Raw genomic sequence first — 26386 nt, 5'->3', positions numbered from 1 at the left:
AAAAATCCACTACAGAAAGGGGGTGATTGTCCCCAAAAAAAGGTTCAAATGACTGACGCCATTTCACTGTCACTAATAAACTGGAGAACGCGGTCGGCGGAGCGCGTGTCATCTGCTAAAATCGACGATAGATCAGGCGATAGCTGTAGACGGGAGCGTAACGGATTAAAATAGGGGCATTCAATTAAAAGGTGTCTTACCGTCCACAGCTGAGAGCAGTGGGGACAGAGTGGGGGAGGATCGCCGCTTAAAAGATGTCGATGGCTAAAACGACAGTGCCCTATCCGGAGTCTAGCTAAAATTACCTCCTCCCGACGACGCGTTCGGGAGGAAGAGGTCCAAGCGCAAGGAAGGGCTTTCACTTCCCGCAATTTATTACAGGGAAGTGCCGACCAATGCGCATGCCATAAATGAGCAACTTGGCGACATAAACCGCTCCGTAGATCGGTGAAGGGAAGCGACCGAATAGCTGGCCGAGGAAGAGAGACTGCGGCATTGGCCGCTATATCAGCCGCCTCATTCCCACAGATACCAGCGTGTCCCGGGAGCCAGAGGAACGCCACCGAGACGCCCCTCAGGTGGAGCAAGCGCAGACAGTCCTGAATCCGGTGGACCAGAGGGTGCACAGGGTAAAGAGCTTGGAGACTGAGGAGAGAGCTGAGAGAATCTGAGCAGATTACGTACTGTATCCGCTGATGGCGGCGGATGTAGTGGACAGCCTGGAGAACAGCGTAAAGCTCCGCAGTATAAACCGAACACTGGTCGGGAAGCCGAAATTGATTTCGGGTGTCGCCAACAATATAAGCACTCCCTACACCTAACGATGTTTTCGAGCCGTCGGTGTAAATAAATGTGGCCTCCGTCATTGCTGCACATAGAGCAGCAAATGCCCGACGATAAACAAGTGTAGGGGTACCATCCTTGGGAAACTGACAAAGGTCACGGAGCAGGCAGATCCGGGGACGGAGCCAAGGCGGTGCTGTACCCCAAGTTGTCCAGAAGGTTTTAGGAAAGCGGAAGGAAAGAGAATGGAGCAGTTGACGGAAGCGGACTCCCGGGGGTAGTAGGGAAGAGGAGCGGCCTGCATACCCTACATCAAAGGAGGCGTCGAAAAAAAGGTCATGGGCTGGATTAGTAGGCATGGAAGACAGATGGCTAGCATAACGACTCAGGAGTACTGCCCGCCGATTGGACAGCGGAGGTTCAGCAGTCTCAGCATAAAGGCTTTCCACAGGGCTAGTGTAAAAAGCTCCAGACACTAAACGTAATCCACGGTGGTGGATAGAGTCGAGACGCCGAAGAATAGACGGCCGAGCAGAGGAGTAGACTATGCTTCCATAATCCAATTTCGAGCGCACTAAGGCGCGATAGAGGCGGAGAAGGACCACTCGGTCCGCTCCCCAGGAGGTACCATTCAGGACACGGAGGGTGTTAAGCGATCGCAGACAGCGAGCCGAAAGATAGGAAACGTGGGAGGACCAGCTTAGTTTTCTGTCAAACATAAGACCCAAGAATTTAGTGCCCGCATCTCGTGGTCGTGCGGTAGCGTTCTCGCTTCCCACGCACGGGTTCCCGGGTTCGATTCCCGGCGGGGTCAGGGATTTTCTCTGCCTCGTGATGGCTGGGTGTTGTGTGCTGTCCTTAGGTTAGTTAGGTTTAAGTAGTTCTAAGTTCTAGGGGACTTATGACCACAGCAGTTGAGTCCCATAGTGCTCAGAGCCATTTGAACCATTTGAACCAAGAATTTAGCGACGTCTGAAAACGGAAGGTTGACAGGACCTAGATGTAAGGAGGGCGGAAGAAACTCCTTACGTCGCCAAAAATTGACACAAACGGTCTTACTGGGTGAGAAACGGAAGCCAGTTTCGATGCTCCACGAGTGGAGGCGATCGAGACATCCTTGAAGACGTCGTTCAAGAAGGCTGGTCCGTTGAGAGCTGTAGTAGATCGCAAAATCGTCCACAAAGAGACATCAGGAGGGAGACAATCCATAATTGGATTTATGGCGATGGCAAATAGTACAACACTCAGCACAGATCCCTGGGGTACCCCGTTTTCTTGGGAGAAAGTACGAGAGAGAGTAGTGTTCACCCGCACCCTAAAAGTGCGCTCTGCCATAAATTCGCGAAGAAAAAGGGGCAGCCGGCCTCGAAAGCCCCAAGAGAACAGTGTGCGGAGGATGCCTGTCCTCCAACAGGTATCGTATGCTCTCTCCAGATCAAAAAATATTGCTACCGTTTGGCGTTTCCGCAGAAAATTGTTCATGATATAAGTGGAGAGAGCAACAAGATGGTCAACGGCAGAACGATGCTTCCGAAATCCGCATTGGGCTGGTGTTAAAAGACTGCGGGATTCTAGCCACCAAGCTAAACGGTAATTCACCATACGCTCCAAAACCTTACAGACACTACTCGTGAGAGAAATGGGGCGATAGCTAGAGGGGAGATGTTTGTCCTTTCCAGGTTTCGGAACGGGAACGACAATAGCTTCCCGCCACCGTTTGGGAAAGGTACTGTCGGTCCAAATTCGATTATAAAGGCGAAGGAGGTAACGCAGACTAGGGGTTGATAAATGCAGCAACATTTGGACATGGATACCATCCGGTCCCGGGGCGGAGGAGCGAGAAGATGAGAGGGCATGTTGGAGTTCCCGCATGGAGAAAACAGTATTGTAGCTTTCGTGATTTTGAGAGGAGAAAGCAAGAGGTCGCACTTCCGCTGCACGTTTCTTCGGGAGAAACGCTGGCGGGTAATTTGAAGAGCTCGAAATCTCAGCAAAGTGCTGACCCAACGAGTTAGAAATTGCGACGGGGTCCACTAAGGTATCATGCGCGACAGTGAGCCCAGAGACCGGGGAGAAACTAGGCGCGCCTGAGAACCGTCGAAGCCGACTCCAAACTTCCGAGGAGGGAGTGAAGGTGTTAAATGAGCTAATAAAGAATTTCCAGCTTGCCTTCTTGCTATCGCGGATGACGCGACGGCATCGCGCACGGAGCTGCTTATAGCGGATACAGTTGGCCAAAGTAGGATGGTGACGGAAAATGCGAAGAGCACGTCGCCGCTCACGTATTGCATCACGGCATGCCTCGTTCCACCAAAGAACTGGGGGGCGCCGGGGCAATTCGGAGGTGCGTGGTATTGAACGTTCCGCAGCTGTAAGGATAACGTCGGTAATATGTGTGACCTCATCGTCGACGCTGGGAAAGCGACGGTCATCGAATGTCGCGAGAGACGAAAAAAGTGTCCAATCGGCTTGGGCAAACTTCCAGCGTCGCGGGCGCATATATGGCAGTTGAGGCTGCAGTCTGAGGACACATGGAAAGTGGTCACTCGAGTGTGTATCATCAAGGGCGAACCATTCGAAGCGCCGAGCTAGCGGAACAGTACCGACCGCAAGGTCCAAATGAGATAAGGTTGTCGTGGAGGCAGACAAAAATGTGGGGACCCCAGTGTTGAGGCAAACTAGATCCGCTTGGTGGAAGACGTCTAGCAATATGGAGCCACGTGGACAAGGATGAGGAGATCCCCAAAGCGGGTGGTGGGCATTGAAGTCCCCAACCAGCAAATAGGGGGGTGGAAGCTGACCAAGCAGATGAAGGAGATCAGCTCGTGCCATTGGTGTGGATGATGGAATGTATACAGTACAAAGAGAGAACGTGTATCCAGAAAGGGAAAGACGGACGGCGACAGCTTGGAAGGAACTGTTTAAGGGGATTGGGTGATAATGGAGAGTATCATGGAGAAGAATCATGAGTCCTCCATGGGCTGGAGTGCCTTCAACAGAGGGGAGGTCATATCGGACGGACTGAAAGTGAGGGAGAACAAAGCGGTCATGGGGATGCAGCTTTGTTTCCTGAAGACAGAAGATGACCGGCGAGTAGGAGCGTAAGAGGACCGACAATTCATCCCGATTGGCTCGAATGCCGCGGATATTCCAGTGGATAATGGACATGGGGTGAAAGGAAATGGGGGAATGTGACCAAAGTTGCTGTCAACTCAGAGACTGCTCGGAGCTAGCAACCGACAGCATGGAATGGCATTCAGCCGAAGGCAGAAGATCCTGATCCATAGGTTGGTCAGGAGCAGTCCCTGCCACCAGCGATCGGCCGGTTGACCGGCCACCAGCAGCGCGCCTCGGCGACACAGAAGATGGCCGAGGGCGATTTCCGCCAGGTGGTGCTGTAGAGGGGGCACGCCTTGGCGGAGAAGGAGAGGAACTGGGTTTCTTTGTAGCCTTCTTGGATGAATGTGGTTTAGATGAGGAAGGAACCGATGGTTGTGAAGTTGCGGTACGTAAAAAATCTTCACGAGTATGCTCTTTTTTCGAAGACTTGGCGTCCGACTTTTGGGCTCGAGATGTAGCAGAACTCGACGAAGGGTGAGCCACAGAGTGGGCAGGCGAAAGTGGTGAGGTTGAACGAGCGATCTTTGCGCTGGCCGATCTGACGACCGTGGTACTAAAGGTGAGGTCGCAAGTCTGCGTGGCCGCCTCCTTTGTTGGCCGAGGAGAAGCAAGGACAGTGCTGTAATTTCCTATCTGAGGCACGGTGGGCTTGCGACTGGCGAATAATTTTCGAGCAGCAAAGGTCGACACCTTTTCCTTCACCCTTATTTCCTGGATGAGCTTCTCGTCCTTAAAAACGGGGCAATCTCGAGAGGAAGCAGCGTGGTCACCCATACAGTTGATACAGCGAGGGGATGGAGGTGGACAAGCACCCTCATGGGCATCCTTGCCACACGTAACACATTTGGCTGGATTGGAACAGGACTGGCTGGTGTGATTGAACCGCTGACATCGATAGCAACGCGTAGGGTTTGGGACGTAAGGGCGAACGGAAATTATCTCATAGCCTGCTTTGATTTTCGATGGGAGTTGAACTGTGTCAAATGTCAAGAAGACAGTGCGGGTTGGAATGATGTTCGTGTCAACCCGTTTCATTACTCTATGAACTGCCGTTACGCCCTGGTCAGACAGATAGTGCTGAATTTCTTCGTCAGACAATCCATCGAGGGAGCGTGTATAAACGACTCCACGCGAGGAATTTAAGGTACGGTGCAGTTCCACCCGGACAGGGAAGGTGTGGAGCAGAGAAGTACGCAGCAATTTTTGTGCCTGGAGGGCACTGTGTGTTTCTAACAACAGGGTGCCATTCCGTAATCTGGAACAAGACTTTACAGGACCTGCTATTGCGTCGACACCTTTCTGAATAATGAAAGGGTTGACCGTGGAGAAGTCGTGACCTTCATCAGACCGAGAAACAACAAGGAACTGTGGCAACGATGGAAGAATCGTCTGTGGCTGAGACTCAGTATACTTACGTTTGTGAGCAGACTTAGTGGAAGGTGAGGAAACCATTGCGGAAGAATCCCCCATGATTACCGGCGTCTCCGATGGCGCGCTCCTCCCTTGTGGGGGCCCTCTCTGAGGGCACTCCCGCCTTAGGTGATTGTTCACACCTCAGGTCACACCTCCCGACAAACGGACGGAGGGACCAATCGGCGTTTTCGGAAGGTATCAGCTCGGGTAATCACCCCTCCCTGGGCCTGGCCGTTACCAGGGGGTACGTACGTGTCCTACCTGTCTACCCGGGGCGGGGAATTACGCGTTACCCCGTCACCGGCTACGCACGAAGGGCGTGGGTCGGCCTTCAGACACGCACAGGGAGGAAGAAAGAGAAAGGGAAAGGAAGGAAGAGAGGTCTCAAAAGCCGCAGCGGAGAAAAGGGAAACAGAAGAGGTAAGGAAAAGAGAAGGACAAAGGAAGGAAGAAGACAAAAGCAAGGAAGGCGAAGAATGCAGTACATTTACGAGCGTCCGTCTCCGGACGTAGGCACAAACCATACTCCCAGATGGGGAGAAAGGGAAGGAAAGAGCCAGAGGTGAGGGGAGGAGGGGCGAAGATAGGGATGGGGAAGGATGCGGAAAGAGAAGGTATGCAGCCCGGAAAGGAAGGAAGGCCACATTAGCTCGGGGTCCCGTGCTCGCTACGCACGTATCCACAAAAGAGTTGTGGACCCCCTGGGGGGGGGAGAGTGACAGTGTTTTATCTTTACCAAGATGGCAATAAGAATGTATTTCTGGGCCTTTCTGCAAGAACGTCATTCTTTGCTTTTGAAACATCCGATGTGTAAACTATATTGCGCTAACCTTTTAGGAAATGCCTAGCTAGATCCCCCACGCCGTTTGAGTGTACCGGGTAGGAGAATCTAATTAATATATTTGTTGATTTAGAACAAGAATAGACCAGTACAGCGGAGCGGTCTTTATAATGTCACGAGTAGACGTGCCCGACTCCAGTATGAGGAGCATCGGGGATCAGCGAGACAACTCTTCTAATATGTGATCATCAGACAGTTACTGTTTCGTAATGAAAGAAAAGCGTTTGTGTGTTTTATTTGTTAATTTAATTATGTACTTACAACATGTTTTCGCCTCCTATTTCTAATATGTAAAAAAAGAATGAACAGAGTCACTGCTGTTACAAGGACTATTCAATAAAATAGCACGCTGAATGCAGTTCATCTCGGAGTAGCAATTGCAATCTGGGTCCTCAATTATCTGTTGGATGTACTCCAATCTCGGTTTTCCTTTACAGTTTTTACACTCTACAGCTCACTCTGGTACCATGCAAGTTATTCCATCACGTCTTAGCAGATATCCTAACATTCTGTCCCTTCTTCTTGTCAGTGTTTTTCTATAAATTCCTCTCCTCACCGATTCTGTGGAGAACTTCCTGATTCCTTACCTTATCAGTCCACCTAATTTTCAATATTCTTCTCTAACACCACTTCTCTACATCTACATCTAGGTTATTACTCTGCTATTCACAATAAGGTGCCTGGCAGAGGGCTCAATGAACCACCTTCAAGCTGTCTCTCTACCGGTCCACTCTCGAAAGACGCGAGGGAAAAAGGAGCACTTAAACTTTTCTGTGCGAGCCCTGATTTCTCTTATTTTATCGTGATGATCTTTTCTCCCTATGTAAGTGCGTGCTAACAGAATGTTTTCGTAGTCGGGGGAGAAAACTGGTGATTGAAATTTCATGAGAAGACCCCGTCGTAACCAAAAATGTCTTTCTTTTAATGACTGCCACTCCAATTCACGTATCATTTCTGTGGCACTATCTCCCCTATTTTGCGATAATACAAAACAAGCTGCCCATCTTTGAACTTTTTCGATGTCGTCCGTCAGTACCACCTGATGCGGATCCCACACTGCACAGCAATGCTCCAGAATAGGGCGGACAAGCGTGGTGTAAGCAGCCGCTTTAGTAGACCTGTTGCACCTTCTAAGTGTTCTGCCAACGAACAATTGGTTACCTCTACCCACAGCATTATCTACGTGATCGTTCCAATTTAGGTTATTTGCAGTTGTACTCCTTAAGTATGTAGTTGAATTTACAGCCTTCAGATTTGTGTGACTTATCACAGAATCAAAATTTAGTGGATTTCTTTTAGCACTCATGTGAATAATTTCACACTTTTCTTTTCTTTATTCAGGGCCAATTGCAACTTTTTGCACCTTACCTAAATCATTTTCCAATTCTTTTTGGTCATCTGATGACTTTAAAAGACGGTAAATGACAGCATCATCTGCAAACAATGTAAGAGGGCTACTCAGATTGTCTCCTATGTCGTTAATATAGATCAGGAACAATAGAGGGCCTATAACACTTTCTTGGGGAACGCCGAATATTACTTCTATTTCACTCAATGACTTTCTGTCTATTACTACGAACTGTGACCTTCCTGACAGGAAATCACAAATCTAGTCGCACAACTGAGGCGATATTCCATAGGCAGACAGTTTGGTTAGAAGACGCTTGTGAGGAACGGACATTCTCAGAAATTTTATCTTCAAATTAAGGTCTATGTTTAGTACTAGTAGACTTCTCTTGGCTACAAATGACATTTTTGGCAATGCTAGTCTGCTTTTAATGTCCTCCTTGCCCCGACTGTCATGGATTATTTTGCTGCCTAAGTATCAGAATTCCTTAGCTTTATCAACTTCGTGATCACCATTCCTGATGTTAAGTTTCTCGTTGTTCTCGTTTCTGCTACTTCTCATTACTTTCGTTTTGCTACGATATACTCTCAATCCATATTCTATACTCATTACACTGTTCATTCCATTCAGCAGATCCTATGATTCTTCTTCACTTTCACTCAGGATGGCAGTGCCGTCAGCGAATCTTATCACTGACATCCTTTCACCTTCAATATTAACTCCACTCTTGAACCTTACTTTTATTTCCGTAATTTCTTCTTCGATGTATAGTCTGAACAGTAAGGGCAAAAGACTACAACCCTGTGTTACACCCTTTTTAATCCGAGGGCTCGTTCCTCGTCTCCCACTCTTACTGTTCCCTCTTGCTTCTTTTACACAGATCAGGAACAATAGAGGGCCTATAACACTTTCTTGGGGAACGCCGAATATTACTTCTATTTCACTCAATGACTTTCTGTCTATTACTATTATCCATTTTTCTCTATAGATTTTCCCTATTTTTCTCAGAATTTCGAACATCTTGCACAATTTTATATTGTCGAACGCTTTTCCTCGTCGACAAATCCAGTAAACGTATCTTGCATTTTATTCAGTCTAGACATTATCAAACGCTATGTCAGAATTGCCTCTCTGGTGCATTTACCTTTCCTAAACACAAACTGATCCTCGTCAAACGCATCCTCAATTTTCTCTTCAGCTCTTCTGTATATTATCCTTGTCGGTAACCTTGATGCATGAACTGTTAAGCAGATTGCGAGATAATTCTTATTCGATAGTAAGTCTTCCAAAGGTCTTTCAAATTCTGATTCTAATGCTGAATACCATATTTCTTCTGTACCGACTCCTATTTCTCCCCCTATCACGTCATCACACAAGTCTTCCACCTCATAGAGGACTCCAGTGTACTCTTTCCTCCTATCCGCCCTTTCCTCTGTATTTAACAGTAGAATTTCCATTGCACTCTTAATGTACCACCCTTGCTCTTAATTTCATAGAAGGCTGTTTTAACTTTTCTGTATCCTGAGTCAGTCCTTCCGACAATTATTTCTTTTTCGATTTCATAACATTTCTCCTGCTGCCATTTCGCATTAGTTTCCCTGCAGTTCTACTTACTTCATTCCGAAGTGACTTTTATTTCTGCATTCCTGAATTTCCTGAACATTTTTGTGCTTCCTTCTTGCTTCTGCTACTCAGGGTTTCTTCGAAATTACCTTCTTTGGATCCATGTTTTTCTTTCCAACTTGTGTGATTGCCCTTTTTAGAGCTGTTCATTCCTCTTGAACTGTACTGACTACTGAGCTATTCCTCATTGCTGTTTCTACAGTCTTAGAGAACTTCAAGCGTGTCTCGTCACTTCTTAGTACTTCCGTATTCCACTTCTTTGAGCATTGATTCTTCCTCATTAATCTCTTAAACGTCCGCCTACTCTTCATCATTAGTAAATTGTGATCTGTGCCTATATTATTTGCTCCTGGAAACGCCTTACAATCCAGTATCTAATTTCAGACTTTCTGCTTGACCATGATGTAATCTAGCTGAACTCTTCCTTTATCTCTTGCCCTTTTTCCAAGTATACTTCTTCCGCTTGTGATTACTGAACGAAGTATTCGCTATTACTGACTGAATTTATTGTAGAACTCAATTAGACTTCTTTCTCTCTCATTCCTAGTACCAAGCCCATATTTTCTAGAAACCATTTCTTCTATTCTTTCCCCTACAACCGCATTCCATTCCCCCACGACTATTAGATTTTTATCTCCCTTTACGTACTTAATTACCTGTTCAGTATCCTCATATATTTACTCTATCTGCTGATCGTCAGCTTGCGACGTCGGCATGTATATCTGATATATTGCTGTCGATTCTGATGAGAAGTACATTGCCACTGAACTGTTCACAGTAACTCCCTTTTTGCTCTACCTTCCTGTTCATAACGAATGCTACTCCCGTTATATCATTTTCTGCTGCTGTTGGTATCACTCTTTACTCATCTGAAGAGAAGTATGTGTCGTCTTTCTATTTCAGTTCACTGATCCCCACTAGTTTTAATTAGATCGTAAGCAATTACTAACATATTCATGTGCAAGTTCAGACCTCAGCCTTCATTCCCTATTATTCATTGTTGTAACATTTATTCAAACCAAAAACGGTTTTCTCTTGTTCCCCTCTAACCGCAGCCCACATAGACACTCTTAAGTAGACGTATTCTTAAACGCTGGATACTTTTCCCCGAATTTCAGTTCATACTTGCTTTATTACTGTGGCGATCACACGTAGAACAGTTGCTGAGCGCCAAGGTGCCTGCTGGCATACGCTTGGGGATCCTTGCCTTAACCACAGCGACATCTGCGCAGCTCTCACACATCTCTTGATATTCTCATCTCTCAGAAATGTACCACAGCTTAAGCCGGCACTCAATCCTGCAATGTGTACCAGTCACGCCATAGTGAAATGAGTTATTTCGTCATTTACGCAAGGTAACGGCCTCAGCACGTTTCAAATTAGCATGGACAACATACAATAAAGCGCCAAAGAAACTGGTGCAGATATGTGTATTCAACTACAGAGAGATGTAAACAGGTAGAATACGGGGCTGCTGTTGTCAACGCCTATATAAGACAACAAGTGTCTGGCACAGTTGTTAGATTGGTTACTGCTGCTACAATGGCAGGTTCTCAAGATATAAGTGAATTTGACCGCAGTGTTATAGTCGGCGCACGAGCAATGGGACACAGCATCTCCGTGGTAGCGACGAAGTGGGGATTTTCCCGTACGACTATTTCCCGAGTGTACCATGAATATCAGGAATCCGGTAAAACACCAAATCTCTGACATCGCGGAGGCCGTAAAAAAGCCTCCAAGAACGGGACCAACGATGACTAAGGCGAATCGTTCAACGTGACAGAAGTGCAACGCTTCCGCAAACTGCTCCAGATTTCAACGCTGGGCCATCAAGTATAAGCGTGCGAAACATTCAACGAAGCATCATCGATATGTGATTTCGGAGTACCCTTGATGAATGCACGACACAAATCTTTACACCTTGCCTGGGTCTGTCAACACCGCCATTGGACTGTTGATGACTGGAAACATGTTGGCTGGTCTTGTTTCAAATTGTATCGAGCGGATGGACGTGTACAGGTATGGAGGCAACCTCATGAATCCATACACCCTGCATCTCAGCAGGGGACTGTTCAAGCTGGTGGAGGCTCTGTAATGGTGTGGGGCGTATGCAGCTCAAGGGATATGGAACCTCTGATACGTATAGATACGACTCTGACAGGTGACACGTATGTAAGCATCCTGCCTGATCACCTGCATCCATTCATGTCCATTGTGCAGGCCGAAGAACTTGGGGAATTCCAGCAGGACAATGTGACACCCCACAAGTCCAGACTGCTACAGAGTGGCTCCAGGAACACACTTCTGAGATTAAACACTTCCACTGGCCACCAAACTCCCCAGACATGAACATTATTGGGCATATGTGGGATGATTTGCAACGTGCTGTTGAGAAGAGATCTCGTACGAATTTATGAACAGCCCTGCAGGATTCATGATGTCCGTTCCCTCCAGCACTACTTCAGAACTTAGTCGAGTCCATGCATCGTCGTTTTGCGACACTTCAGCGTGCTCGCGGAGCCCCACACGATATTATACAGGTGTACCAGTTTTCTTGTCTCTTCAGTGTAATATCCAATAGTGTAATTGTTTCATAAGTTATGTAATTATTCATTGAACGCTGTTCAAGTAATGCCTGTAGATTTTAGTGCGGACAGAACTGAAGGGAGTAGTTTGTTAGCCGGCCGTTGTGGCCGAGCGGTTCTAGGAGCTTCAGTCTAGAACCGCACGACCGCTACGGTCGCAGGTTCGAATCCTGCCTCGGGCATGGATGTGTGTGATGTCTTTAGGTTAGTTAGGTTTAAGTAGTTCGAAGTTCTAGGGGACTGATGACCTCAGATGTTAAGTCCCATAGTGCTCAGAGCCATTTGGAGGAGTTTGTTATGATGAATCATACAATAATAAGTTTCTCAGGTGTATAGTGCTTTCTAGTGTCCGTTACGTCGTCTTCTATAACAAAGATTGGTGTAACCCATTTTATACGAGTGCACCTAAAATACTGAGATATTTAAATGCAAATTAAACTATGTTTTTCGGAAATGATTGACATCAGGATTAATATTTTAAGCTACTAGTCACAAGACTCTTGAGACTGACCTTCATCCTTGATGGCAGGACCCTGAAAAGCAGGCTCCTTTTCGAGATAATCTTCCCCTATGTCTGAAATACAAAGGGAAATTCATTTTTTTATCTTAAGAACCAGATAAAAACGAGAAAAGCCAAGCGTTTCTCAAGTAATGCACAAAATCGTAATTACTTAAGAAATGCCTCATAAAACAAAATTGTGAAATTACTCCTTAGGCACCTTTCTAAAATATATAAAATTACATATAACTCTGCCAAATTATGAAATAAAGACTATTCTTTGAATACAGTAGAGCTTGGTACTTATGATAATATTATTGTAGTCCATACAAAATTTGGAATTTGTTACTGTTACCACCTTTGTAGTTTTAACTGCTAATCTAGATAGCCAGTGAAACTTTCTCTCAGTCCGCTGGATATGTCTTAAAATGTGAATGATACGGTGAAATCCTCAATTCATGCTTACCTATCTCCTCTTTAATTATGACATTGCTATAATCCTCTGAATTGTTTGCAACGTCATGATTGGTCTCTGGGATTACTCCTGAAAATCAAAACCAAATAAAACGATGAAATATAACTGAAGTTGCACGGCACATAAGAGCGCAGAAAATTAGTGTATACTGAGTATTTATCTATAAGATATGCGTGAGAATTTTGTTGAATGATTATCATATTGAAATATTTTAAATTCGTTTCGTGAAAAAATTCTACAGTATCGAATATACAGAGTAAGCAAGGAGATTTCCGCACCAAATACCAGTTAAGCATTGCTTTGCAGCCATTAGGAGTCCAAGTTCTTAGTCTACGGAGTACCTCTCACGATACAGACACTTTCACCCACTTACCATACTGATACAAGTTCTTCGTGGTTTCCCTACAGCTGTTCAGACAAACGGTGGAATGACTTAACTTGTCACTCGGTCTGAGATAAACAGCGACTCTAAAACGAATATTAAAACCGCGCAACCGTTCGTCGCGGTCAGCACCAGGCGGGCCACGCCACGAGCTCTGAACAAAGTTCTGTACAGGCAAAGTACGAACAGCTTTTGGGTCCATTGCACTGCGGCTTATTCACTGACTGCTACAGTGTACTGAGCCGTTTTTATCAAAGAAGCTAGTTTCTCTACCCAAGTATTAGTAAGGTAGTGCACTAGCTTCAAACTGAACGTCTTCAATTCCTAGCAACAAATAATTGTAGAAAAACATGTCTGAAAATAATTTTTGTGAGGAGGATAAGTTCTGATTTTCGTGGAGCTGTCATTTATCAAAAATATAGCGACAAATTTCACAGTTCTCGTTACAGAAGCGAGTTCAAGTGATCGGCGTTGTCTTAAGCAGCTCTAACTGACCATCCTGAATGCTCAGAAGCAGAAAAAGGTAACCAATATTATGTCCAAATACATTGTACTGACAAGGAAAAAAAATCATCACAATTCTGAATATCCTTGTCATTATTGAAAGAAGACAATGACGATTATGATATATTTAAAAGGACGGAACGTGAATCATAAAATAAGTAAGAACAAACAAAATTTTTAAAGTGACAATGTATAACGTGATTTTTCGCGTAGGAGAAGCAGGACTTAAACGTTAAAAAATAGAACCGGTGCAATATGCGTATGTAAGAGGGCAAATCGTTGAGCTTTACATGAACCATCGATTGTACTCTTCTCCCGATAGCAGGATGTTTATGTTGCTAGTCATTTGCATGGCGGTGTCGAAACGGCTCAGAAATAGTGACCCACCACCTCACTGGCGACTTACGGAGCGTATCCGGTGAACGAGGACTCTCAGGGTGCAGGCAGGGCGTGACTTAATGAGTTTGCAGGAATACTCGGTGCAAATTTCCCTAGGCGCATTATCCACATCTCCGCGTTGTCGAATGGAAGCAACAGACCATGAACGGTGGGACTTGTGTTAAAACCTCATCAATGTGTGTCCGTGTCAAGCTGAGGGTAACAAATGAGACTGTAATTGCCCTCATTCCTCTAATACACAAATTAATCCCATTTTATGGACAGTCTTTCCTTCATATCTGACCTCAGCTCTAGTCCGAGTGATTTCCGTGAGTTTAGGAGGCGGCTGGGCTCTTAAGAACTAGGAAGCTTGGACTGAGGCTTAAGCGTCTCGTGGCGACCATGACTCGACTCACAGCCTTCGTTATCAAGGCAAAGCTAGGTGCTACAGGCTACTACGGAGGTGTCCCGAATTCAACTGCTCAAGAAAGACTGTCCCAAAGCATAATATGTTGTCGCAATAACGACAACAGCAGCATAAAATCAGCCCAATGGAATCGGATAAAGTGAGCTCTATTGTGAAAACCAACGAAATATAATTAAAAACTGTTCAACAGTCGAGATTTCAACAGACTGTGCTCTCATCTTCAGGTCTTAAATTCTTTTGTTGTAAAGCATGTTCATTTTACGCTGATCTCATGTGCAAGATGTTAAGTTGATATAAATAGTACATTCTAAAATATCTGTCATCGCTAAAATATTTAAAAAAAAAAGCACCCTGTGCAACAGGCTATGCCCAAATACAGGGTGGTCCAAAAGTCCGGACACACCGGGATAAAATCCAAATGAAGTAGAAAACAAGGAAACAGAGCCCCTACACACGAGGAAGGGGAATGGGGAAACTTTATAGGCTATGCCACCAACATGGCAGCCATCTTGAAAGCCGCCATCTTGATTTAACTCCAAAATTTCAAATGAGAATGTGGTCATGTGACATATCAAACAGATAGAGAATTTCACCAGAAAAACAATGCCGTTGTTATTTTAAACATAGCTTTATTCGTTCTCGGGTTATAGCCAGCTACATGTGGCAGCGGTGGGATGCTCGGCAGCGTTAGTGTTACGTACTGAGAAGTCATAAAATGGAGTCTGAAACGGTGCAAAGTGTCTATCCCATGCCTGATATGTTACATGTGTTTAACTGTTAGGTATCATTTACTCATGCTAACGTTTTAATCATTGTTTCCTTATTTACAGGTTACAAAACGTCCTTAACACATGAAGAGCGCATTGAAATCTTCTTGATATCAGGAGAAAGAAGCACACGGGTCATTGCTGAGGACTTCAACAGTCGTCACCTAACCAGACAGCCCATCAGTCAAAGCGCAGTTGCCAAGCTTTTGGCCAAATTGCGAGCAACAGGTTCTGTCGCAGATCAACCTAAGGCTGGAAGACCAAAATCCGCCACCGATGAAGCAACAACAGTGAGCGTGTTGGCATCATTTAGCAAGATTCCGCAACGGAGTACTCGTCGCCCGTCGCAAGAATGTGGGGTTAGCCGTACCTCCATACTGCGAATTTTATCGCAGCACAAATAGCACCCATACAAAATTCAGCTGCTCCAACACCTGAACGAGGATGACCCAGACCGTTGGGTACAGTTCGCAGAATGGGTGACACAGCAGCTGCAGATAAACCTACGTTTCCCCTATCAGGTGCTGTTCAGTGATGAAGCCAATTTCTTTATCAATGGTGAAGTGAACAAGCAGAATCACAGATACTGGTCCGACACAAATCCGCACTGGATTGATGCTTCCAAAACGGTCGACTCACAAAAAGTGATGGTCTGGTGTGGTGTGTGGGGTACCAAAGTCGTTGGACCTTCTTTTTATTGATGGTACGTTAACAGCCAATTGTTATCTGAAGTTATTGGATGAAGAAGTGTTTCCTTCGTTTTTAACGGAGGACGGGACATTTACGGAATTCTTCCACCATGATGGAGACCCAGCACATTATGGGCACAATGTGCGAGCATACCTGGATGTGCAGTTCCCTCAAAAGTGGATTGGTCGTAGGGGTGGTGTGGAGTGGCCACCACGTTCATCAGATTTGACTCCTTTGGATTTTTATCTTTGGGGTCATGTCAAAGCACTGGTTTATTCTGTGAAAATACGGGATTTGCATCATCTAAAGCAGCGCATTGTTGATGCGTGTGGTCAAATTCAGCCAGATGTGTTGGCCAAATTTCATCAGGACTGGGTTCGGAGGATAGCATTAACAATCCAACATAATGGACAACATATCGAGCCATTCCTATGCCTGTTGGTGGTCTCTCGGGACTGTGTAACATCGGCACATAACACACATGCTGCCCAGCGTCCCACCGGTACCACATGTAGCTGGCTATAACCCGAGAATGAATAAAGCTATGTTTAAAATAACAACGGCATTGTCTTTCTGGTGAAATTCACTATCTGTTTGATATGTCACATGACCACATTCCCATTTGAAATTTTGGAGTTGAATCCAAGATGGCGGCTTTCAAGATGGCCGCCATAGCCTATAAAGTTTTCCCCTTCCCGTTCCTCGTGTGTAGGGACTCTGTTTCCTTGTTTGCTACTCCATTTGAATTTTATGAGGGTGTTTCCGGACTTTTGGACCGTTAATATCATACCTTTTAAATAACGGAAATGTAGTGTGTTCTAGTGAAGACAGTTTCGCAAATTTAACTGACATGGGAATGAAGAAAATCAGTAAGACTGATAACATTTACAGTGTGCACCACGAAACGTTTCGGAATGAGTAAATTTGACTTGAGGCTATTCTTCGAAATTACGGAACGAAAAATGCGACAAAAGCCAGTTTCGAATATGCAAATGACTATCGAATTTAAAGAAACCTGATGATCCTGCAACGTCCTGCCATTGTGCGGCACTCATTTCCTATACACAGTGAAGGCTTAGACTATTTTCAATTGTAATTTCTTCGAAATGTTCAATTTTCACGAACCGATGAATGGCGATGCCCTGATACGAAAACGGCTTGGTACTTCACTGATTTCGCTGTCACGATCTATACTCGTTACCAAATTCCAATTAATTAGCCCAATTACTTACCTTGTTCCTGTTTTATGTTTGGTTTCCTTTCCATGGTGTAGCCTGCCTGGCCCACACCATCCCCATCGGCCTCAGCTTTAACTGGGACTGTAAAGAAAGACAATTATGACCATTACAGTACACCCAAAGTTCTCGCTTGCCACTGTTCAGTACTAAATACAGAAGTTCATTAGTTACAATCGAGAATCAGTGACAACGAATGAAATAAGATGAGAAGTATCGTGCACTTTAGCGCTCTTAGCACCCACACATAAATTTTTGCCATTACAAACAAAATCACACAACGTTGTGCAGGTTTTCTAAGTTACTCCTGTGAACACAAAAAGGAAAATGTGTACCTTCTTTAATATACGGATATTCAGAAACTTGACTGCTGGCCATTAAAATTGCAACAGGGAGAACACAATAACGAAATTTTACTTACTTCTCATCTACAGCAGTGTAAGATGAATACACAAGTAAATTTTTAGGTCACATTTGGGTATATAGCGTGCGCATTTAGTATAGAGCTGCCAACACTGACAGCGACAACGGCTCTAACTCTTCTGTGCATGAAGTCGAAATGAACTGGATGACTGGTACGAGTATGTCATTCCACGCTGCTTAAACACTGTGCCAGAAATCATCAATAGCGTTGATTGGCGAATGGCGGCATACCGGTCTCTAAGCCCACGACCAGATGTTTCCAATCTCTTATACACTTGAAGGATGTTCTGGCCATGGCAACAACACGACAACGCAGGAAGTATGCATTGTTTCGTAATATTCTTGAAAGATAACATCAAAGAGACCTCGAAGATAGAGCACAGAGACCGGCATAGCACGTCAGAAAAGTAATGCCGACTGTCCGAAATACACGCTATGCGAAACACAGGTGATCTTAACCAATGTTGAAATGTAGGTTCAACCACCTTCTACCATGCAAAAGCACTGAAATCGACGCGTTTCGCAGGAGGAAGCCTTCATCGTCAGAAATGTTACGTAAAGGTGCATAAAAATGATAAATATAGAGATAAAAACATTAATATTTCGTTTTCACTTCCCTTGTAACCTTGTCTTCCTAATATATGCTTCTATATCATTCGTTTAGTCGATGAAACAAAGTAAAAAGAATCGGTGTATGCTGTCCTGAATATCGACAGCCTTACAGCAACAAGTACTCGCGTGTACAGTCAGTATACCTCAAGCAAGGAGACACTGAAAGGTCTCTGTTGGATTCCTTTCATGTTAATTTCTTAAATCTGTTGTCATTTACGGCATACATTCCACTTCTAAATTTACTGTGGTGTTTCTGACTATCTGGGAGGAGACTGAGCAGTGGAGCGTGTTACTTTTACACATAAACAAGAACGATCTGTCACACTACTACACTTTAAAACACAGTTTACATTTAATTCATGTCACGCAGTCTCAAATGGAACCTACATCCGCTTTCTTTTATATAGTATATATGATAAGATACTGTCATTCCCCTTCCCTTCTGTGTGAAAGGATGAATGAGCAAATGTATTTCTAGTTGCATGCTTGATGGTAGCAGACAAGCCTGTCTGCTGGAGAACAGTAGTACCAACGTTGGAACAGGTAGCTACGCTTTCTAAAAACAAAGAGATTTCTATTCTTGGTATGGTCCTGTCTGTCCCTTGTCATGTTGGTATAGGAAGCTGCCTCTCTCGTCACTTCCGATTGTATCTGTGAGGCACCCTCAGTAGGGGCCCACGCCAGTCGGTCTGCAGCGAGCGTCTGAAGTGGTAAGATCTCTGGCTAAGCGCGTCTCTGCTAAGTCCGTAGGACAATGGATTTCTTAAGTTCAGCCTAACTGAAAATTAAATCACCTTTGTTTCAGGTTTATATTTAAAATATCTTATGTTATCTTAAATTGCAATGCAGTGTAATTCGAGTGTGAAGTTCAGAATATCTTCCAGTAGTTGCTTTGTCACTACTTTGTGAGTAAAGTGGAACCACACGTCGATGATCCGTAACTCTAACTAAGATCATCAATCTTAAATGCGAATGTGTGTGAGATTATAAAGTTTCGTATTGACAATATTTTTCAATACAGCAACTTTTCTTTATGTTCAACCCACATGGGGTGTACTTTGTGAGACCAGTACCATGTGCTTATATAATTGTTTGACCCATCAGGTTAATAGTATGACGATAGCAACCAGTTCGAGGTTTTTCTTTTGTAAATTGCGTTTCGATGTAATTTATTTTAATTATCAAAATTATTGTGGAGTTACACTCTTTGTGTAAACTAAGTTGACCACGTGAAGCATGTGGTGTAATCATCAAAGTAGCCCTCAGCTATTCTTTTCGGGAAGATTTCACAGAGAGTTAGTATGAATTTAGTATACCAGTGTGTGGTAATTTCATGACGGACAGGATTGCGCTACGAACGTAACTTCTTTGGGTGAAAATTGAATCGGCTGGTTGTGGTTAATTTCCTCTTGCATATGTTTCAACGTTCTTCGTGTGTTATTTTATGAATGCAGTGCTGTATGCAGTCTCCCAATCTTGGCTCCATATTTGATGTGTTCCGTAAGATTACAAACTCACATTTGCACAATCCTAAATAAGGCAACAGTTTAGTTATGAATCAAGTTTAATTTGCTGAAATTTTAATGGAACAATGATCAATGTTAAAATAAATGTCCAAATATAAACTGATTTATTTCTTTTTATTTAAATTCTCTTATATATATATATATCACCGGTTGTCGTAAGATGACTATTAAAAGATTATAATTAATCTTAATCTGGTTGGCAATTTGGTAAACTGGATACCTGGTGAAACAGTTGCTCAGTAATGCAAGGATAACTTCCCCAGATAGCTCCCAGCTTTTAACCCGCTTTTATTATCTTGAACATCAGCACCGCTTTCAGAACAACTTGATGCATCAACTTTACAACACCCTAAATATAAGCGCATAAGCAGCGTGAGTGAGCACTTCGTGATCGTAAACAAGAAATAGTAGAGATATCAATGATCAAAGATAATGCAGAGCTCTGTGCAGATGCTTAGGAGTTCGAATCTCTTCACGAACCTAATACCAGCAGTACCTAACGCGCGTATTACACTGTGGAAGATTTTTGTCAAATATCTTCTATAAAAAACGTTTTACATCTTTGATGGTGTACTGTGGGGTACTTTTACCACACTTTTTTTTTAAACAGGAGTTAGAGCGCGATATTAGCTTTTATAAAAGGTTTGTCGAAGAAATTGTCTATGAAAAAACCTACATCTGAATTAAACAAATCAAAATTAAGTATTAGTTAACGAATCATTTAAAAAGGAGAAAAAGATAACCGCAAGAGGAGAGTTCCCTAACAGTTATAATGTTCAGCGAAAGAAATTTAGCGAATTGTTGTCCGACATTGGCGGCCCACAAATACATCGACGGAAAAAAAATCTCAGCACCAAAAAATAATTACAGTAATCAAATTTCGGGAATACCTTTGTCTAAGTAACATATTTAGGTGATCAACATTGCAAGATCACAGGTAAGCGCGAGATAAGCCACTGCAAATGTGAAATAGTGGTACATTAATAGCCGAGTAACCGCCAGTATGTTGAATGCAAGCAAGGAAACATGTCAATCTGTCGGATGGAGTCCCATGCCTGTTGCACTTGGTCAGTCAGCAGAAGGACGGTTAATGCTGTTTGTGGATGATTGTCGTCCGTCATACGAAATCACACCCCCGACCGTCCACCGCTCGTGGTCTCGCGGTAGCGTTCTCGCTTCCCGAGCACGGGGTCCCGGGTTCGATTCCCGGCGGGGTCAGGGATTTTCACCTGCCTCGAGATGACTGGGTGTTTGTGTTGTCCTCATCATTTCATCATCATCCAGGAAAGTGGCGAAATTGGACTGAGCAAAGATTGGGTAATTGTACGGGCACTGATAACCACGCAGTTGAGCGCCCCACAAACCAAACATCATCATCATCACACCCCCAACCAGAACTCCAGTGTAATCCAGTGTTTCTAGCGCGCAGACACGTTGGTTGCAGGCACCCAACTGCCTTCCTCCTAACCAACACACAGCCATCACTGGCACTGAGGCAGAACCAGCATTCATCAGAAAACACAACAGAGCTGGATCCTGCCCTCCAATGGCCTCTCGCTTGACACCACTGAAATCGCAAATGGTGGTGGTTTAAGGTCAGTGAAATGCACGCTACAGAGCGTCTGGCTCGGAGCTAACCTTGAAGTAACCGATTTAAAACAGTCTGTTGCGGCACTGCTGCTCAGATTGCCGCTGCAGATGTAGTACGATCCGACAGAGCCATAGGCCGAACAAGACGGCCTTCCCTCTCGGGAGTGGTAGTTCGGAGCCCAGTCGTTTTGAGACGGTACATTCCCGTGACCATAGCTGCCAGCAATCATGTACATTGGCTACATTCCTGCTAAGTCTTTCTGCAATATCGCAGAAGGAACCTCCAGCTTCCCGTAGCCCTATTACACCTCCTCGTTCATCAGTGAGATGTTGGTAATTGTGTCGTTGTCGCCTTAACATCAACTCACCAAGTCCAATCTCAAACGTAACTAACGCTCACGACCTTCACAGCGTGTATTTAAAGCAAACCTGATTTGCATCCTCTTTGCGGCGCTACTAGCGCCACTCTTATGTGACTAGTGGAAAATCTGAATAGACGTCTTTTAGATGTAGAAGCACATCCACCAACTTTCGTTTGTGTCGCATATCTCTTTTTTGATGTTCCGATTTTTCCCGTCAGTGTATATTGCAGTAATTCTTGTTAAATAATACTGCTGTAGTTTACCACGTAAGAGTGATGATTATTACGGGGATGCGGTAAAAATGCGTATCGTCTCCTTGTTGACTGAGGCACTGCTGGTCGACCATGTAGAACACGTGTAATCCGTGCTGAATGACGTAATGTTTGCTAACGTCACTGATGTAAGAGGCACTGGCAATCAATGTTAGAACTTTATAGTTTTTTGTATGTGGTACACATCTCGGCTTATGTACTCAATACTAAAATCAGTTCATTCGGTAAACTTGTCCTTTTACAGTCACTGCTTTCATATTCCTGCACGACATAGCAGTTCACGATAAGAGACACATCTGAACATTGAAATTTTAACTTGGCAGTCTACGTTCTCTCTCGAAAAGAGTTTCGTTAATACACGTGTCTTTGCACTACTCCAATGTCGCAGCCTTTATAATATTGGGTGGAAAATGAATCCATAGCGCCTAACATTTAAATACACTTTTTCCATTATTGGTCACAGTCAACAATACATTGAAAAATTGTCTGTATGTTAGTGGTAACAAATTCACCATCCGTGCCTGTCCACCAGCCAACAACCAACCTTTCACAATTGCGGTCCTCTCATTTTATCAAAACTCGCTACATAACAACATACATCTAGACTCTCTCTCTTGCAGGATATTACCACAATTAAATCTTATTAAACTTTTTGAATTTAAACACGTACAAATCACTTCAAAACTGACAAAAATATTAAATAAAAAAACAATAAAAGCAGCAAAATAAAACCCATTCAGTCTGTGACAGTGATAAAGGAAACACAAAGTGGGGTGTATTACATTACAGAAGGGGTGTATTACATTACAGATGTTAACCGGGGACCTAGAAACGACGGAGAGGCTCCGTCCCCGACGCAACCGCAGTAGTCCACAACCTCTCGACGACTACCGCAGTCCACTTCACACCTCCGCCGCCCCACACCGAACCCAGGGTTATTGTGCGGTTCGGCCCCCGGTGGACCCCCCTCCCACCCCCACCCCCCGGCCCCGTAGGGAAGGTCTCATACCAGACGAGTGTAACCCCTATGTTTGCGTGGTAGAGTAATGGTGGTGTACGCGTATGTGTTCCTGTTCGGAAGGAGTTATACACCCCGGCCGACTCACCGCGCATGCACGAGCAGCAGCACAGCTGCCCTCAAATGCAAGAGAAATAATAGCGTGCAGTTGGAAGAAACAGGGAAAGCGTACTTTTTTGCGCAGCAATCGCCGACATAGTGTAGCTGAGGCGGGATAAGGGGAACCAGCCCGCATTCGCCGAGGCAGATGGAAAGGCGCCTAAGAACCATCCACAGACTGGCCGGCTCACCGGACCTCGACCCAAGTCCGCCGGGCGGATTCTTGCCGGGGACCAGGCGCTCCATCCCGCTCCGGAAAGCAGTGCGTTAGACCGCTCGGCTAACCGGGCGGGCATGCATGTGTATAGACGGACTTACGCTGTTATCTTCAGAAATAACATTACCAATAGTCGAAAGGGGCAGCTTCAGAAGAGTTGAAATATCCCTGATGGATTTGCTACTCAAGTGACATCTAACGACTTCTCCACATTCGAAGTCTGCTGTAACTGCTTCTGTTCTGTCAACACAATACTCCCCGCCACCTTTTATACTGGAGGGTTCGCCTCTCGTGGCATGGTCAACTGCACATTACATAGTGGTGTCCGGACACTTCTTATCACGTAGACCTACCTACTTTGTGCGGTTGCGCTGAAATTCTAATCATTTAGTAGTACACTTCACTCCCATTTGAACCGAATTGATTGTCATCTTCATATTACTGCAATTTTAATGGCCAGCAGTGTATGAGCACTTAGTAAGAACACTGAGTATAATTAGTACATTATCTGACTTCGACACAGCCAGTTCTTTGAAAAGATATGCTGACTATGACAAAATTTGATGTCAATAATGGACCAGCTCTTACGGCCACGAGGACAGATAATGAACACGTAAATCACAAAACTGCGGTCTCGACTACACCTAACACAAGCTATTACTTCAGTCAGGGGAAGTTTACGTCTACGGTGGGCGGTGGAACTGGGTTGTCAGAGGTCAGGAAGTCAGTAATTATTTAGAGTTTCCCAGCGTAATGATTGATGATACTCATCTCGGGTATACAGCCGGATAACGTCATCATCTTGGCACAATATTTCAAAGAAACAACTGGCCGCCATCTTTAGGTGAGTATGCTGATGCACAATCTCGCCGTAACTGAGTTCCAGCAGAATTACCAGCTTCTTTATACACCGCGCCAACGGCCTCGTCGCAGTGGTAACACCGGTTTCCGCCACATCAAAGAAGTTAAGCGCTGTCGGGCTTGACTAGCAAATGGGTGGGTGATCGCCTGCGTCTGCCGAGAGCTGTTGGTTGCGGGGTGTAGTTGGCCCTTGTGAGGCCAAATGAGGAGCTACTTGACTGAGAAGTAGTGACTACGGTCACGAAAACTGACAACAACCGGAGAGCGGTATGCTGACTACATGCCACTCCGTATCCGCGTCCAGTGACGTCTATCGACTGAGGATGACATGGCGGTCGATCGTTATGTTGCACTTTCGAGACCTGTTCGGAAGGAGTTACACACCGCGGCCGACTCACCGCGCAAGCACGAGCAGCAGTACAGCTGCCCTCAAATGCAAGAGAAATAGTGGCGTACAGTTGGAAGAAATAGGCAAAGCGATATTTGGATATATGGCTAGCACCACACCAATTAAAAGAATTCGCTGATCTAAATGAAGACCGCTGTTGTTTAATGTCAGATGAAATTGGAGTCCACATCTTACTTACACTTGTCCCTACTAAAAATATTATCGGGTAATCTAATTTCAGTGGATTCCTTTAGAACACGTTCCCACTAAAGAGAAAGAGGAACAACTATTGGAGTCTCATTATAAAACGTCTTGTTTCCCTCATTAAGACAATGTTCTGCCACTGCGGATTTCTCTGGCTGGAGCAAATCAGTGTGACGATCGTGTTCTAGGCATCATTGTTGAATTGTACTGATAATAGTCTGGCCAATACAAGCCTTCCCACAGTGACAAGAAATTATGCATACTCCGCGTTTCCTCAGTCCCAGGTCATCCAAGAAGGGCTGTAATCTTAGCTGATGGTTTCACCGGCGGTCCGAACTGAAGGCACAACATGTTTGTTGGTCGGTATGACCATTCTCCTTAAAAACAACTTTAAGATGGTCCAGTTTCAATATCAAATTTTCTGCATCGAAAATGGCATAGGCTCTCGTCACCTAAGTCCGCAAGACTCCTGTGCGTCGGCGTGGTTGATGATAGATGGTGACATGCAGATAACGACCAGAATGTGTAGTTTTAGGATATACACTACGCCCCCAAAGCCCCATCGTCATTTCTTTGAATCAAAACATCAACAAATGAAAGTTTGCCATACTTTTCAACTTCCGCTATAAATTCGATACTAGGATGAAGACAACTGAAATGTTCTGGAAAAAAAGATTTAAAGCATTAGTTCCATGAGGCGAAACCATAAAAGTATCATCAACGTATTTAAAAAACCAGGTGAGTTTTAGAAACGAAGTTCTGAGCGCCTTGTCTTCAAAATCTTCCATAAAAAGTTTGGTGACTATGTGGGAAAGGGTGCTTCCCATAGCCACTCCGTCATTCTGCTCAAAATACGTATCATCAAATAAGAAATACGTCGATGTCAGCACATGACATAACTCAGTTGTAGGAGGAGGTGGAGATTAGAGTTTTACGTCCCGCCGACAACCAGGTCGTTAGAGACGGAGCATAAGCTCGGACTGGGGAACGGCGGAGAAGGAAGTCGGCCGCGCCATTTCGCAGGAGCCATCCCGGCATTTGCCTTAAGCGATTTAGAGAAATCACGGGAAACCTAAATCTGGATGGCCGGGTGCGGACTTGAGTCGCCCTCCCGAATGCGAGTCCAATACGCTAACGACCGCGCTACCTCGCTTGGTACGACTTAGTTGTTTCATCGTCGAGTTCTTACCACTTAAGAACAGGGACTCCTCCAGAGGAGCCCAGGGAAAATGTGTCAAGATGACTACATTATCCGGCTGCCTTCCAAGGAGAGTATCATCAGGAAGCCAGTAGTTCACCACCCTGGGAGAAGCTCGGAGGAGCCATCAACCCCAAGGCGTTAGCTGTATACGACCGGCGGCGAGAAAGTGCTGCGGTCAGCAAGCAACCTGTTGTCACTGGCAGCTTGCGGCATCGCTCGGCAGGTGGAACGATGACGCAAGCGACTCGTCTAGGGTGCTGCTGATGGTGGGCACACGCTATGGCCTGGAGCCACCACGCAGCTCTGGATGGGGCGCGCTAGAGCGCACGGAATCACGCCATGGACCCAGCGTGAATGAGACGGTTTCCACCAACAGTGCCTGCGCATGCAAGCGGAGGCAGAGATCATTGAGTTTGGGTGCACAGGCGATGGTGGCTTAGCGGCTGCACGGCTGCGGGTTCGAACTACAGGTCACCGGGGTAGGGGGCCAGCTGAAGTAGGCCCACAGCTGGCCCACCAGTTGGAGAACGCTAAGTCAGCAGC

At 45.0% G+C, this 26386-nt stretch overlaps 1 protein-coding gene across 1 annotated transcript in view; it reads right to left on the bottom strand.

Moving 5' to 3' along the window:
• The window catches only part of LOC126184291 (putative uncharacterized protein DDB_G0285119), a 153827-nt gene that overhangs the window by 62948 nt on the left and 64493 nt on the right, over positions 1-26386 (bottom strand). The window contains exons 6-8 of the mRNA XM_049926669.1: positions 17068-17154; positions 12679-12756; positions 12225-12287 (exon numbers count right to left, since the gene is read on the bottom strand). Coding sequence (XP_049782626.1) covers positions 12225-12287; positions 12679-12756; positions 17068-17154 — 228 coding nt within the window. The remainder of the gene's footprint in view (positions 1-12224; positions 12288-12678; positions 12757-17067; positions 17155-26386) is intronic.

Source organism: Schistocerca cancellata, chromosome 4, assembly GCF_023864275.1.
Source record: "Schistocerca cancellata isolate TAMUIC-IGC-003103 chromosome 4, iqSchCanc2.1, whole genome shotgun sequence".
Classification (NCBI taxonomy): Eukaryota; Metazoa; Arthropoda; class Insecta; order Orthoptera; family Acrididae; genus Schistocerca; species Schistocerca cancellata.
The sequence above is the reverse complement of the archived record's forward strand: the minus strand, read 5'-3'. Positions and strand labels throughout refer to the sequence as shown.